The following is a 16,419-nucleotide window of genomic DNA, read 5'->3' on the forward strand; positions in this document are numbered from 1 at the left end:
ACTCCTCTAGTCTCCGCCCCTCCAGCTGCCGACTCGCCAATCGCTGGGCAAGAGGGTGGGGCGGGGCCCCCTCCGCGGAGGGAAAAGCCCCGCTCAGCTCCGAGAGTCTGGTTGGGCGATCACGCGCGGGCGCAATCCCCGCGTTCCCGCCCGCCTTCTGGCGTCTTCGCTGCGCTTTGCGGAGGCTCAGCCGAATCCGGTTGGGTTGCTTCGCAGAGCTTTCCTGCATCCTGCAATCTGGAGAGAAGACTAACTGTATGTTGTTTCTTCGATTCTAAGCCACACTCACCAGTTTTTTTGTCATTTAAGTTAAACATGCTATTGATAGTGTTTGTGCTTTAGATAAAGCATGGATTGAGTATATACCGGGCACTAAAAAGGGTTGAAATGATTTACAGTGCTGTGTAAGCTACCTGAGTTGACTTTAAAAGAAGATTTCTTGAGCATCAGGTTTCACTTTTTTAAAATGCCTAAAACGTATGTATGTTTGTAAGGATATTGGGAAATTAAGACTGTGAACTTCGAAAAGTGAAAGTGTCCTGCACCCAAACTGTTCCATTGCAGCCCAGACTTGGACTCCTCTGCTCAGAAATCTTCCCCCCAAATTGCAAACTCTTATTTTCTTGGCGTTTGAAACAATTCAGTTTTCTAGTTGCAGTTCCCACTACTGTCCCTCTACCCACCCCCCCCACAAAGAGAGCATTATTTCTTTCTCTGTATAAATGCCTTCCACCGTCTCACCTCCATGCATTTACTCTCGTGGACGCTTCTGCCAAGATGCCTGTTCTATCTTCCTAGACGTGGACACCCTTATATGTTCAAGTGCTGGAAATACATCTTCATCTGAACCTTCACAGATTTAAGCTATACCTCTGTAGTGGAACTTTATTAACTACACGTGTTATGTCTTTTCTTCCCTAATTAGACTGTAAACTGTTTGAAAGTAGGGACGATACTATATTTCATCGTACCAGTCGTTTGATTATTGCATTGGTTTTCAAACTGAGGGATGTGTTCTTGGGGTTTACACTTCAGAGAATTTTTGATTTTGGTGTCCACTTCCACAGTGATTTTTTAAAGTAATGTAAGCATCATTTGGACCATTTGGATAACCAACTGAACCCTGAAAGCTGCCAGGCAATTTCACTGCCCACATTTATTTGTATTTGTGATCTCATTTTGGTGCCAAGAAAGAGAACTGGCTAAAATACATAGATGATGGATGTGCTACAGGTGAAGATCAAATTACATGCTTTATGAACAAAGGTTTTTTATTTATTTATTTTATTTATTTTTGGCTACGTTGGGTCTTCGTTGCTGCATGCGGGCTTTCTCTAGTTGCCGTGAGCGGAGGCTACTCTTCGTTGTGGTGCACGGTCTTCTCATTGCGGTGGCTTCTCTTGTTGCGGAGCACGAACTCTAGGCGCGCAGGTTTCAGTAGTTGTGGCTCGTGAGCTCTAGAGCGCAGGCTCAGTAGTTGTGGTGCACGGGCTTAGTTGCTCCGCGGCATGTGGGTTATTCCCGGACCAAGGCTCGAACCCATTTCCCCTACACTGGCAGGCAGATTCTTAACCACTGCGCCACCAGGGAAGCCCTGGACAAAAGTTTTTCAGCAAATTAAAGAAAAGTGGTGAGAGAATTGATTCTTCCCTACAGTACGAAGTAGCGTGAATGACAAAATCAAAAGAACCTGTGCAGTCGTAGGCCAGAGCTGTGTTTATCTGCTAAGTGGCTACTTAGTTTGGCAAAATTTGAATTGCATTGGTTTTCAGTTTTGTTTATATAGTTTCTATTCATTCTTTCATCAAATATTGATTCTTTGGCTTTTATGATTATGTAAGAGCTTTAGGAGAGAGATTACGCCTAGTTTTGTGTATAAATATATTTAAGAAACAATACAATAATTTAAATCCATCGTAGGGGTCTGCAAGAATGGTTTTCTTTAAAAAAATACATCACTAAATTTTTAGCAACACTGACTTAGATATTCATCGTCCTCTATCCCCTTACAGCTTAGACTTAGCAAATAAAGATCTATTATAAAGTTAAAGGTATAGCCGGTTGTGTAGACACAGGTGGTGCTGCCCTAGCTATGAAGGCCCATTGCTTTATTGATCTCTGGCATTTGTTTTCAGCTTATAGGAACTCCACCTGGGTCCTTAAAACAAAACCTTTTGTCTCCTTGACAAATTATTACCAATTTCTAAAAGAATAATACTAATAAGATAAACCCACCAAGGATGTATTTAAAGGACCAGGCAGCTGCTGAGCCCCAACACGTTTTTTTAAATTTATTTTATTTATTTTTTATTTTTGGCTGCGTTGGGTCTTCGTTGCTGCGCGTGGGCTTTCTCTAGTTGCTGCGAGCAGGGGCTATTCTTCTTTGCGGTGCGCGGGTTTCTCATTGCAGCGGCTTCTCTCGCGGAGCACGGGCTCTAGGCGCGCGGGCTTCAGTAGCTGTGTGAGCCTCTACACTTTTCATGTGCACAGTGCACAGAGAAAATGTTCTTCAAAAGAAGAACCTGGCTTTGGTTATACATCACAACAGGTATCGTTCTAGGAAATGAGCTGGATAGCCCAGAGCAACATGGAGAACATAATTGTTATCAGCTTAACAGGTTTCATTGCAGCTTTCAGGAAGCAGAAGATTACTGTCGTGCTCAGAGAGGACACCCTGCTTGCACTTGGAACCAGGAGGTTCAAGACCTCCGGGACTTTCTGGAAGAAGGAAAGAAGTGGTACGTTGGGGAAAATTTAACGCTGCTGGGAAAACATCAAGAAAAAAACAACCCAGGTAAGGCTCTGAGGTTTAGTGTTTATGAAGGAAACTTCCTTACTTTTACTGAGACAAGAGAAGGAAAAAAAATTAAATCTTTCCCCTTTTGTATACAGAAAAAGCAATCACTTCACTTTGTTACCATCATTCCTCTGAAATATCTCCACTTTTGTGCTTCAGCCTTGGTTTGTGTCAGAAAAATGATGAGATTTTTCTCAGAGCCTCTCTAAAGTTAACTTACCTGCTATTTCACTAAAAGTGTCGCGCAAGATTCTGAAATGGGAATCCTTTTACGGTCACTTTTTTTTCCTGGTAAATATCTCTTTATCATTCTCTGCCCCACGTTTCCTAACAGAACCTTGGAGAGAAATTATTTGCCTCTTGTCTTTCTTACACAGATATTTTCAAAATTATGCACCATAATCCTGTGGTCTTAGAGAAAAATCCAAGGCATTATTATATCATCATCATCTTCATTGAAGTCTAGGTAAATTAATACTAAGCCTTGTGATAATGCATAATATGAAAAAATAAACAATCTCTAATTTGTTGGGGGGGCAATCCTAAATTTCCATCTATTGGAAGCTAGCAGGATTTGGTCTTCATAGTTATATTTTTCTAAATGTTCGACTTTTGAGTATGAGCCTCATCCGGGTCTGGTCTCTCTGCAGCAGATGTCACAGCCCACTGGGCCCCCACGCCCACCTGCATTTACCTGTTCCGAAACCCCAGTCGGACCTGGTCAAAAGTGGACTTGTGCTCGCTGGGGCATGAGTTCATTTGCCAGGCTGTTAAGTGATGAGACCACATGCTGCCAAAGACCTAATTGTCACAAACTGATTGTAAACAAGGAGAACGTGTGAGAGCAGTAGGTAAAGAGTCTGTGAGTGATGGACGGGAGAGGCTTCCTCCTGCAGCCCCTCTGGTAGTTGGGCAGAGCCATTCCTTGACGTTCCCTTCACTTCCTGACTTGGTGGGCTGTGGGAGAAAGTGTACTGATAAACCCCATTAACCACATGTACCCCTCCAGTCCTTTTAGCATTTGGGCTTTAGGGGGAAGAACAGGAAACAAAGGAGGAACACAGAATACAGTGGAATATAGGGGAGCTTGTTATCATTTAGAGGTTTGCTTCTTCAGAGGTAGGAGGTGAGAATTAAGCAGGGGGTGTGCGTAGTTGGGTTTTTTTTTTTCAATTAACGTTCTTCATGCAGTAGTCACAAAGCATTTGTTCATAGCTCAGTGAATTGACAGAGAATTCTGAGAATTCTCAATGATGTCTCAGACTGTTTAGGTAAAAATCTTGTTGCACTTTTTTAAAAAAAATCACAAATACATTCTTATTAAAATATACAGCAGCTCTGGATGCTTCATAGAACAGAATACATTGCAATATTTCTCTATTACAAGAAAAAAAAAGATCACCTTCCTCAAATACTGGCTATTGAAAGGGCCCAGTATTTCGAAGTAATATATTTCTAGCTTCAGACCTCTCCTTCGTCACCCTTTCAAGTTCTTTGTGATATCTTTGTCCCTTTTGCCATAACGCGCATGCTATTTTTAAAAATTGATTTGTATCGGAGTATAGTGGCTTTACAAAGTTGTGTTAGTTTCTGCTGTAAGCATGCTATTGTTAATGAGGCCAAGGCTGTGAGCATAATCTCTGCACAAGTCAAGTGCCCAAGTGTTTCGTTCTTACAAACTGCATCCCTAGAACTGGCAGCCATCTTACAACTGTGCGCTTTTCTCATCACAGGAGTTTATTTCGCCAGACCCATCTCCAGGATTGGAAAAACAACCCCTAATGTAGTCTAAATAGTGTTGATTGTCCATCCATTTTTCACTCTCCAAGAGTTGAGCTTTTAGACTTTCTCAGTTATTCTTGGTTTTGGAGTGAAGGTGCATTTCCCGGTATTATTTTTCACGTACTGGCAAGAGATTTCTGCTGTAGAACATAGAAAGTTTGTGCAGAAGAAAATCTTGGACAAAAAGAATTCTGTTCAATTTACCCAAGCCAGTTCTGTAAATTCTGAGTCTATGTTCCGATAATGAGAGGAAGTAGGTCACTGCAGTGAAGAGCTGGAGCTGTGGAGTCGGGCTTCCTGGGTTCCCATCTTGTTTCTGCGACCCTGGGCAAGCAGCTTAACCTCCACGCAGCCCAGTGTCCTTCCAAGGATGGTTATGAGGATTAATTAAGACAATACAAATAAGGTATTAGAACAATTCACATACTATAGCAATTATTACTGTTAACGTTATTGTGCAGTTTCAATTTTTTGTTCAAAGTTTACCTTCTGCTTCTAGATAGCTTCACATTCATGTCAAAGGTGAAAACACTTTTGGAGATCCAATATTGGTATTAACCATTATTATCAGAGTGTTTATACATCTTATTATGAATTTAAGAAATGCCTCTTCCAAAATAGCATGCCGGTAGGAGAAATATCTGTAAATGTTCAGATACTTAACGTTCAAAAAAGAAGTCTGATGCTTCATATTATTGTACAATATTACTTCAGATACTTATTGACTTTTTCAACATTTGAACAGTTGAACTCATTTTTCATTTACTTTAAAAATAAAAACACTTAAAGCTCACATGTAAGAGCATTAAGAAATTGGAACAGTGAACAAGTTGGAATAAAAAGTAACAGTTTGTGTTAAAAGTGGTGTTGTAATAGGGTTAATATTCCTCTTGTAAGTGCCAAGACAGCTGTACTGGTTGTGAAAGCTTTGAAATACTTCCATGCCATTGGGAAAGTAAAGTAATATTATAAACTCATTACTTCAAACTAACGATCATAGGATGATATGACAGCTATTGATAAATGGAGATCTATCCTAGAGACATCTGAAAAATATTTTTAGACCTATCTGCCATTCTGGCTAAGGTCGCAGTGTTGCACATCCTTTGAAACACTCTGTGCTTTAGGAGAAGCACCAGCATAACATTAGCTCAAATTACATACTTGCTACTACTTCTGAATAATGTAGCTTTGACTTTGGTTTTGTTGTTAGTGTGTTATATCTCTTGTTTAAGTAGTACATGCGTGATGTTTTGATATTTATAAATTCAGTAGTTTGTAATAAAATATGAAACACAAGTTCCCACAATCCCTAATGAAAAAATGGATCTAGGGAATAGTCACCAATGGCTGCTAGACTAATAGTTATTCGTTATCACACAGATATTATGTGACTCCTGATGGAAGTACTTGACACCACCTACTAAGCATTCTTATAGAAAGTAGAACTTGAATCTGATTAAGCCTCTAGAGCCAACCAGTTTATAAAAAGTCAGAACTGAGAGCATGTGAGATGGCACCATGGGAATACAGTCATCAAAATCCAGAACTGGGAAGCTTTACAGGATAAACGACTCAGGTTTTACGATAAAGACATGGCAAGATTGAGGGGAGAGAATGAGGAGGAAGTGGGAAAGGGCCACCCAGGAGAGTGGAAGTGAGAATAGACTAGGGAAATACTTAGATTACCAGGCAGGGTGAACGCAGGCCCCTCGTGGTTCATGATCCTGAATTTAAGCTGAGACGTAGTCAACGGGGTTGTATGATTTCTCCAGCCACGTTCAGCAGCGTGATAAGAGACAGCAAATATACACAGAGAGGCACATTCAAGAATGCTGTTGCCCACCTTCTGAACTCTTTAATCTCTACCAATAAGGATTATCGAATACAAAGGAGAATCTTATGCTTAGAATGTAATTTCCTAAAGTAAACTTAATTCTCTGTATTCTCACTGTTGACCCAGTTGGTGGACCTAATTCTGAGATGTTGTGACTGTGCTCCAGAGCAGAAGACCTACTTCAGAATTCCTACGTTGTTGTTCTTTTTAAAAACGACTGGATAGTTATCTTTAATTTGTTTAACATGTGTTTTAATTATCACATGTGTGCATACTGATTATTTTGTAGACTTCCACCTAGCGTTTTATCCTATAAGTTAACTTTTGCATTGGCCTCCAAATAGATGCCTTTTCAGACCAAGATGCCAGTTATGAAAGAAATGGGAATAATTCTCATTCACATAGGAAACCCAAAAGGACAAAAAGAGAAGTCACAATACCGAGAAACAAAATGACCTCAGGTAATGTGTAGTGAAATCAATTCCACCCTTAAGGGATGCACAAGACTTAATGCCGAAATGTGTCCACATCACGGGTACTCAGTAAATATTCTTTACATTCTATTTTGTCTGATCTTAATATTGCAGTGTTTGCTTTCATTTTTTTAAATTTATTTGTTTTTATTTTTGGCTGTGTTGGGTCATCGTGCTGTGCGTGGGCTTTCTCTAGTTGTGACGAGCGGGGGCTATTCTTTGTTGCGGTGTACGGGCTTCTCATTGCGGTGGCTTCCCTTATTGCAGAGCATAGGCTCTAGGTGCGTGGGCTTCAGTAGTTGTGGCACGTGGGCTCAGTAGTTGTGGCTCGCAGCCTGTAGAGTGCAGGCTCAGTAGTTGTGGCGCCCGGGCTTCATTGCTCCGCAGCATGTGGGATCTTCCTGGACCAGGACTCGAACCCATGTCCCCTGCAGTGGCAGGCAGATTCTTATCCACTGTTCCACCAGGGAAGCCCTAAGAAAAGTTTTTTTCCCACAAAAGTTTCCATCAAAAAAGAGTCGTGTTAAAGCCCTTGCAAAGTCCTTCATATCGTGGTATTCTCCCTTTTTTAAAAAACAATTTTGAAAAACAAATACTATTTGGGGAAAATGCATGAGTATGAAATGACCTCAATCAGTATCAATGTTGGCTAATTATAGAGATCACCTGACAGAATGGGTGAAAAAAGAGACAAATTTAAAGTGGATCTAGGGTTTCCTTGGTGGTGCAGTGGTTGAGAATCCACCTGCCAGTGCAGGGGACACGGGTTCGAGCCCTGGTCCAGGAAGATCCCACATGCTGTGGAGCAACTAAGCCCACGCGCCACAACTACTAAGCCTGTGCTCTAGAACCCGCAAACCACAACTACTGACCCCATGTGCCACAACTACTGAGCCCCCGCACCTAGAGCCCGTGCTCCGCAACAGGAGAAGCCATGGCAATGAGAAGCCCGCGTACCGCAATGAAGAATAGCCCCCGCTCGCCGAAACTAGAGAAAAGCCCGCACGCAGCAACGAAGACCCAACGCAGCCAAAAATAAATAAAATAAATAAATTTTTAAAAAACTCTTTAAAAAACTAAAAATAATAAAAACAAAGTGGATCTAATGATATTCTTAGGGGTGGCAGCGCACAACTTCAAGGGTTGGGTGTCCTTGTCAACAAGCCCCTTAAGTATCCTTTAAAAAAGCAATTTAGAAAGTGTGATTGTTGCAGAGACATTCTCTCATCTAGAGAGAATATGTATCTAAAGAACAAATGTAAAAATCAGCTTTTCTGAATACTTTGTAAATGAGTACTTGTGAGTTGGGAAAAAAGATAGTGATAGAATTAGACGGAAGTGAAGATGAGATATTTTGGAAAACCTAAATAATTCTGAAATTTCTTCTGGTTATATTGAAAGCAGTGATGTTGAAGATGCATTTGAAAAGTTTGAATAAAGCTATGTCATGAAATTGAGTTTCACAAGAGCAAAGCTTCTAAATGAATATACTACTTTGTATAACGTGATTTTAATTATGCCTTTGTAAAACTAAATTACTGAATTAAATAAGTAGACATTTGTTTCACATACATCCTTCAAGTTTATATAGTCAAATTTGCTCAAAAATAACTTTTAAAAAATCTCATTGAGAAAGGAGGTCACCTCATATTTATGTATGTGGGGGTCCTTTAAAAAATTTTGTCACTTTGCTTTAGCTGTGTGCCTACTAAATTTCATGTGAATGCATCTAATTATTTCACTCACTGAGAATATTTTTATAGTAGAGTTTATCATATTCAACTTTATTTTAATAACATGTCATTCCTTGCCTTGTTCTGTGCCTTCTGGTTCTAACGCTTCCTTGCTTTTGTCTTTTGTTGAAATTTTGTTCTTCAGTAGTCTTGTGTTAATTATTTACCTTCAAGAAGCTTTTTAAACACATTCTTTTTTTTTTTTTTTTTGCGGTACGCTGGCCTCTCACTTGTGGCCTCTCCCGTTGCGGAGCACAGACTCCGGACGCGCAGGCTCAGCGGCCATGGCTCACTGGCCTAGCCGCTCCGCGGCATGTGGGATCTTCCCGGACCGGGGCACGAACCCGTGTCCCCTGCATCGGCAGGCAGACTCTCAACCACTGCGCCAGCAAGGAAGCCCTAAACACATTCTTATACTTATGTTTTTCTAGTTGTCGGGCTCAGGAATGAAACAGTCTCTCTTGAAATCCCCTCATCTGGTTATAGAATTATAGCACAGGTTAGTTTTTTCACCTCCCCACCCTCACTCACTAGATCTTGTTAGGATATTCTGTGGGTTTTATTCAGGTTATTGTTATAGTAAATAATTATTTTTATACTATACAACTTCAGAATACTTTTTTCATGCTTTTATCAAAGCCAGATTTCCAACAATAATTTAGAATTTATTTGTTTTAACTGGTTTCGTATTTATCACCAACCACTTTGTACCATAACTTTCCACTTCCGAGTTCTTAATTTCGTTTCATCTCTATTCCAATTGTTTTTTCAAGAAAGATCTATTGGTGGAAATATTTTGGGAGCTTGTGAATAATCAAAAGGGGTCTTTCTTGTCCCTTCCTAATGTTAAAGGAAAACTTTCCCCAGACAATTTACTGATCTAGTAAGCTTTTATTCAGTGACTCATGAGTTGGGCAACATCCACTCTGGCAGACAGAAAGGATCTCTTAAGAGCTGTACAAGGGGAGAGATTTTTATAGAGATGAGCAGGAGCAAGGAGGTTGTACTGGGCATTTACTAAGTGGTTAATGCAAGTTTACTTCTCTTAGAAGGAGCAAAGGGAAGTGATGGAGCTGGGTTATGTAACTTGTACTGGGCAGGCAGGCACTGACTGGTTGACTTTGGCCTTCCTTTCCTGGAAGAGCTGTTTGCTGATGCGGGGCTTAGCATGAGTGACTCCATCTTGGGCCTGATCTGGTTACTTTAACATCAGTGAGGCATATGTTAGCAGGGTGTACAGTTAAAAGGTAGGATCAGTTGCTGTAACAAAGGCCAAAATGGTAGCTTAAACAAAATGGAAGTTCATTTCTCTTTTACATAACAGTCTGAGTAAGAGGTCTAAGGCTGAAAGGATCAGTGGTTTACAGGACCCAAGCTCTTCCTTGTTCTGCCATCATCAACTTGCAGCATCCATCTCAGGTCTATAAAAGCTGCTTTATCACCCTGCACTCTATGTTCACGTTCCAGCAAGTGGGAAGGAGAGAGGGGTGGGGTGGGGACTGATCTTTTTTTTTTTTTTAAGGGCACAGCCTGGAAATTGCATCTACTACTTCTCATATCCCATTGGCCAGGACCTGATCACATGCCCACACCACTGCAAGCAAGGAGGGCTGGGAAACGTAGTCCTTAGCTGGACTGCCATGTTCTCATGGAAGGAAGGGAGGACATAGTAGAGAATAACCAACACTCTACAATGAAAGTGATGCAGTTCTTTCCTCACAGTCTTCCCCCTCAAAACTCTGTAGACATCATTGTCTTTTGGCGCTTAATGCCACAGTGGAAAAGATTAAGGCTAGCCACTCCCCCTTTTTTCTGGTAGCCTTTTTTCCCCATATCAGATTGCTTGTAGAATTTTTTAATCCTTGTGCTACAGAAACTTTCTTTTAGCATGCATCTAGGTTACTTTTCACCGATTTTGCCTAGAATGTGATGTGGCATATATACATCTTTCTTAGCTTATGAAAGTTTTATTCTATTCTACCCACTTACCCCTTCTATCTCATTTGCTCTGGTTTTGTCCCTGAGCAATACCAGTTATCTATGTGCTATCCTGCTGGCTCCTGTCCTCCATATCTTTCCTGTCATTCTTTTAAGTGAAACGATGGTTTCCTATTTATCACTCTTGTACATTCTGAAAGAACTCCTGACATTTATCCTGCGTACCACTGATTTGACTTTTCCACCTCAGTTCTGTCCTGTATTACCTCCAACATGGATCTAAATTTTTCTGTAGCATTTTTGGTTTTCTTGAAATCCTCTACTATCATTTATTTCTCTTTTAATCTGTCTCATTCTTATGCATATTAGCTTCAGTTGGTTTATCTTTAAGATTCTCTGTTTCGCAGTACAGACAAAAAAAACCAGACTGTTTCAATTAAGGATGTTAAACAGCTTTCTGAAATATTCTTCTGGATTTTGCTGTTGATGATTTTCAGAGCTACACTTTCCTCTGTGTCCTTTGGAGTCAATTCCCAGGTTCTAAAGTGCTATTCATAGGCTCCATGTTATTCTTTGTTTTTTTCCTTATCTTTTAAGGCAAGATCTGTCAAAACGCATTTGTCTAAGACTAAGAAATTGTATCACCCTGAACTCAGCAGCCTGTTGGCTTATTTAGTGGTCATAACCCCTTCTCAGATCGACGGTTGAAGTTCTGGGTTAGTTTGCTGTTCTCAGCAAGCTGTCAACCTAATGACCCTAATCTGAGGTGAGGTTTTACTCAGCTCTACATACATTGCTTTAATTTTCACATCGTTGGATATTATTACACCGGTTCTCAAGATGAGAAAACTAAGAGGTTAAGTCATTTGCTCAAGGCTTCATAGTTACAGTGAAAGGCAAACCAGCTCTGGACCCCAGATTTTTGACTTGTAGAATCCAGTTTCTGTTTTCAATCCTCCATCCTGTTAGTCAGTCTTCTGGCTTGTCTACAGACGTATCAACAGGGGGAAATGATCACTGTGGTTTCCTATATAAAACAGTTTGTGTTGTTTTTAGCCGTGAATAATCCAAGTAAAATAGAACTATTTCTATCCTAAAACTTTTCCTTGAGCTTCATTGACTTTCTTTTTCCTATAGTGGTCGCTCATCTTTCAACCACATGCCACCAACCTGCTCGTGCTACTCTGGTAAGTACTGACCTTCACAGTGCGCATCTTGGAATATTATTCTTTTTGTCATTCTTGGTGGGTCCTGGCAGAACTCTACTCTGTCTCGTAGAGGGCTCTGGATGTAATTTTTGAAGAAGGAAAGGAAAGTACTTAAGTGCAGGAAAGAATCAGGTTTGGTGGATGCTTTATTAAAGAAAATTTGAAAGCCTCTGTTTGGCTTTCATGTTGGTACAGTTAGCATTTGTTGGGTGATTGTTGGTTTATTCCCTGCTTCATCCCAAAAGAGGACTTGTGGCATCTTACCAAAATATATGCAATGCAATAAAGTTTAATAATTCTTTTAGGGGCTTCCCTGGTGGCGCAGTGGTTGAGAGTCCGCCTGCCGATGCAGGGCACGTGGGTTCGTGCCCCGGTCAGGGAGGATCCCACGTGCCGCAGAGCAGCTGGGCCCGTGAGCCATGGCCACTGAGCCTGCGCGTCCGGAACCTGTGCTCCGCAGCAGGAGAGGCCACAACAGTGAGAGGCCCGCGCAAAATAAATAAATAAATTTAAAAAAATAATTTTTAAACAGGGAAAAGGAAATCTTGAGTGAAAGGAAAATAAGGGTAGGACCTCTGCATAATCTATAAATTTCACCTTCAAGGGAATTCCCTGGCAGACCAGTGGTTAGGGCTCCATGCTTCCACTGTAGGGGGCACGGGTTCAATCCCTGGTCAGGGAATTAAAATCCCGCAAGCCACTCAGCATGGCCAAAAAAAAAAAAATTTCACCTTCAAGAAACTTCTCAGCCTTCTTGCCTCTGTGTCCTGCATAGAAACCTTTTAGTGGATGTCTAAATATAGATGCATATTTATTTGATCCAACATTAAATGCAAAATGTAAGTTTTCTAGCAACATAAAAGAGAACAGGGGTGAAATAAATGCCCCTCAAAGCAGCATTTCCGAAGTGATATTCTGTAAGATAACAACCAACATTCTTAAAATGTTGCCAGAAGGAAGGAAAACAAAGCTTTTTTTGTTTGTTTGTTTGTTTTTGCTGTACGCGGGCCTCTCACTGTTGTGGCCTCTCCCGCTGCGGAGCACAGGCTCCGGATGCGCAGGCTCAGCGGCCATGGCTCACGGGCCCAGCTGCTCCGCGGCACGTGGGATCCTCCCGGACCGGGGCACGAACCCGCGTCCCCTGCATCGGCAGGCGGACTCTCAACCACTGCGCCACCAGGGAAGCCCAACAAAGGTTTTTGACCTTAGGACTTCTCAGAGCCTTTCATGTGCCGAAGCCTAACCACTGCGCACCGTCTCCGAGCAGCCGTTCTACACTGTGCATGTGCCTCCTCCTGATCTCCCTGCTTCCAGGCCTGGCCCCTTGCTGTCCCCTCTCAACCCAGCAGTCCGAGGGGGTCCAGCACAATCAGATCATCCTGCTGCTCGTCAGAGCCCCCCAGTATCTTCCCATCTCATGGAGAGTAAAATCATGCTCTTCTTGATCGCCTGACGTGACATGCTCTCTCCACCCTCGTCCCTTCCTCCCACCCCACCCCGGGACCTTCCTGGCCTCCCCCAATTCCCCCTTTTTCTCATCTAGCCTTCTTGTTCCTCAAAGCCAGCAGGCTATGGCCTCAGGGCCTTTTCACCCCTCAAATGTCCATTTCCAATGTATTGGCAGAGCTCTCTCTCTCCCTATATCCAACTGTCAGCAAAAATGCCCTCTCCTGATAGCTGAGCACCCTTTCTCTTCATCCGCTTACCTTTGTTTTTTATGTTTTTTCCTTTACTTTATTCAGTACACGATACAATTTGGCTATCTGCCACCATTACAAAAATGGAGGCTCCGTGAGGGCAAGAACTTGGCTTGTTTTGTTCATTGCTGTATCCTCAGTTCCCCAGAACATTGCTTCACATAGTAGATGTTTAATTATAATTTAGTGAATGGTTGACAGTGAGCCCAATAATATAAATTGTGAATTTTAAAGAAGGTACTATGGTTTGCCACTTTCTCAAAACTGTTAGTGCACAGGATCTTTTTGAGAGAAATGCCTATTACTACCTCACAGGGCATGGGGGTTCTAGAACACTTTTAGAAATACTGCCTTAATTATTCATCCTTTGGTATAATCATATTCAGCCTTTTCCTTTGCATATTTTAATCTTTTAGTCCAAGACCCCGCGCCATTCCATCAGCCCATTTCCTTCAATACCACCTGGAGTCACACAGCAGGGAGTATCAGTCATGCCTGTACCTACCAGCCAGCCTCTCCCTGTGCCACCAGAGCTCACCAGACCTGCATCTGTAACACATGCTGGAAAAGCTCCGGTAGAAATAACTTCAAGCCCCAAAGAGGACTCACATTCCAGAGTGTCTTCACCACTCATCCACAAGCGTCATTTCACAACACATCTGATCAGGTAAATATGGAAAATTGAAGTCACAACTTGGGTACCCTTGTGACCCTGAAAAAACACTTTTACTCTTTCTTTCTAATATGGTGATGTTTCAAGAAAATGATGCTGGAAAGGAGCCGGGTTCACCCTTTACCTCTGAGCGGAACCTAAGAATGCATGACAGATGATGGGGTTCAGGGCAGGCTGCCCCAGAATGTGCCGAAGATGGTGAAGGCCCAACAAACTCAAGAAGAGCTTTTTTTTTTTTTTTTTTTTTGTGGTACGCGGGCCTCTCCCTGTTGTGGCCTCTCCCGTTGCGGAGCACAGGCTCCGGACGTGCAGGCTCAGCGGCCATGGCTCACGGGCCCAGCCGCTCCGCGGCATGTGGGATCTTCCCGGACCGCGGCACGAACCCGCGTCCCCTGCATCGGCAGGCGGACTCCCAACCACTGCGCCACCAGGGAAGCCCAGAAGAGCTTTTTACCTCCCTCTTAATTGCCAAAAAGAAATTAGATAGGGAGCCTGTACCAGGAAGAGAGCTATTACCAAATATAACTTTCCTTGCGTTAGAGACACATCTCCGCATGGTGTGGCGAACATTTGTTTAACAGACCTTTCCCCCTCGCATCTTCTGTGAAATGTCTTCCTCCCCTTTGATGTCCCAGACCCCTACCCCCTTCTCCTTAGCTCAGGATGGCAGCTAAACCTCAGCAGCCTGCCTTTGAGTCTCCCATCTTTGGGACTCCCATACATACGTAATTAAATTTGTTTTTCTCTTGTTAATCTGTCTTATGTCAACTTAAAAATGACTAGACCAGCCAAAGGACCTGGAAGGGAAGAAGGGAAAAGTATTCCTCCCCTGACAAACAAGCCTATATCCCAATTAAAAGCAAAAACTAAAACAAGTCCATGAAAATATTCCACAATGGGTTTTATACCCATTTCAGGATTTAATGTCTTCTTTTTTTTAATTTAATTTTATTTATTTTTTTATACAGCAGGTCCTTATTAGTCATCAATTTTATACACATCAGTGTATACACGTCAATCCCAATTGACCAATTCATCACACCACCACCACCACCACCACCCTGCGGCTTTCCCCACTGGTGTCCATACGTTTGTTCTCTACATCTGTGTCTCAGTTTCTGCCCTGCAAATCCGTTCATCTGTACCATTTTTCTAGTTTCCACATGTATGCATTAATATACGATATTTGTTTTTCTCTTTCTGACTTAGTTCACTCTGTATGATAGTCTCTGGATCCATCCACATCTCTACAAATGACCCAATTTTGTTCCTTTTTATGGCTGAGTAATATTCCATTGTATGTATGTACCACATCTTCTTTATCCATTTGTCTGTCTATGGGCATTTAGGTTGCTTCCATGACCTGGCTATTGTAAATAGTGCTGCAGTGAACATTGCGGTGCATGTGTCTGTTTGAATTATGGTTTTCTCTGGGTATATGCCCAGTAGTGGGATTGCTGGGTCATATGGTAATTCTATTTTTAGTTTTTTAAGGAACCTCCATACTGTTCTCCATAGTGGCAGAATCAATTGACATTTCAACCAACAGGGCAAGAGGGTTCCCTTTTCTCCACACCCTCTCCAGCATTTGTTGTTTGTAGATTTTCTGATGATGCCCATTCTAACTGGTGTGAGGTGATACCTCATTGTAGTTTTGATTTGCATTTCTCTATTAGTGATGATGAGCAGCTTTTCATGTGCTTCTTGGCCATGTGTATGTCTTCTTTGGAGAAATGTCTATTTAGGTCTTCTGCCCATTTTTGGATTGGGTTGTTTGTTTTTTTAAATATTGAGTTGCATGAGCTGTTTAGATATTTTGGAGATTAATCCTTTGTCCGTTGAGTCATTTGCAAATATTTTCCCCCATTCCGAGGGTTGTCTTTTCGTCTTGTTTATGGTTTCCTTTGCTGTGCAAAAGCTTTGAAGTTTCTTTAGGTCCCATTTGTTTATTTTTGTTTTTATTTCGATTACTCTAGGAGGTGGATCAAAAAAGATCTTGCTGTGATTTATGTCAAAGAGTGTTCTTCCTGTTTTCCTCTAAGAGTTTTATAGTGTCCGATCTTACATTTAGGTCTCGAATCCATTTTGAGTTTATTTTTGTGTATGGTGTCAGGGAGGGTTCTAATTTCATTCTTTTACATGTAGCTGTCCAGTTTTCCCAGCACCGCTTATTGAAGAGGCTGTCTTTTCTCCATTGTATATCCTTGCCTCCTTTGTCATAGATTAGTTTATCATAGGTGCATGGGTTTATCTGTTTTTTTTATCTTGTTCCATTGATCTG

At 41.7% G+C, this 16,419-nt stretch overlaps 1 protein-coding gene across 1 annotated transcript in view; it reads left to right on the plus strand.

Moving 5' to 3' along the window:
• The first annotated feature begins 2,475 nt into the window (after positions 1 to 2,475).
• The window catches only part of PKD1L3 (polycystin 1 like 3, transient receptor potential channel interacting), a 55,116-nt gene continuing 41,172 nt past the window's right edge, over positions 2,476 to 16,419 (plus strand). The window contains 5 exon segments of the mRNA XM_067718410.1: positions 2,476 to 2,794; positions 6,761 to 6,877; positions 11,698 to 11,747; positions 13,882 to 14,076; positions 14,079 to 14,132. Coding sequence (XP_067574511.1) covers positions 2,503 to 2,794; positions 6,761 to 6,877; positions 11,698 to 11,747; positions 13,882 to 14,076; positions 14,079 to 14,132 — 708 coding nt within the window. The 5' untranslated portion in view covers positions 2,476 to 2,502.

This window comes from Pseudorca crassidens, chromosome 20 (genome assembly GCF_039906515.1).
Source record: "Pseudorca crassidens isolate mPseCra1 chromosome 20, mPseCra1.hap1, whole genome shotgun sequence".
Lineage (NCBI taxonomy): Eukaryota > Metazoa > Chordata > Mammalia > Artiodactyla > Delphinidae > Pseudorca > Pseudorca crassidens.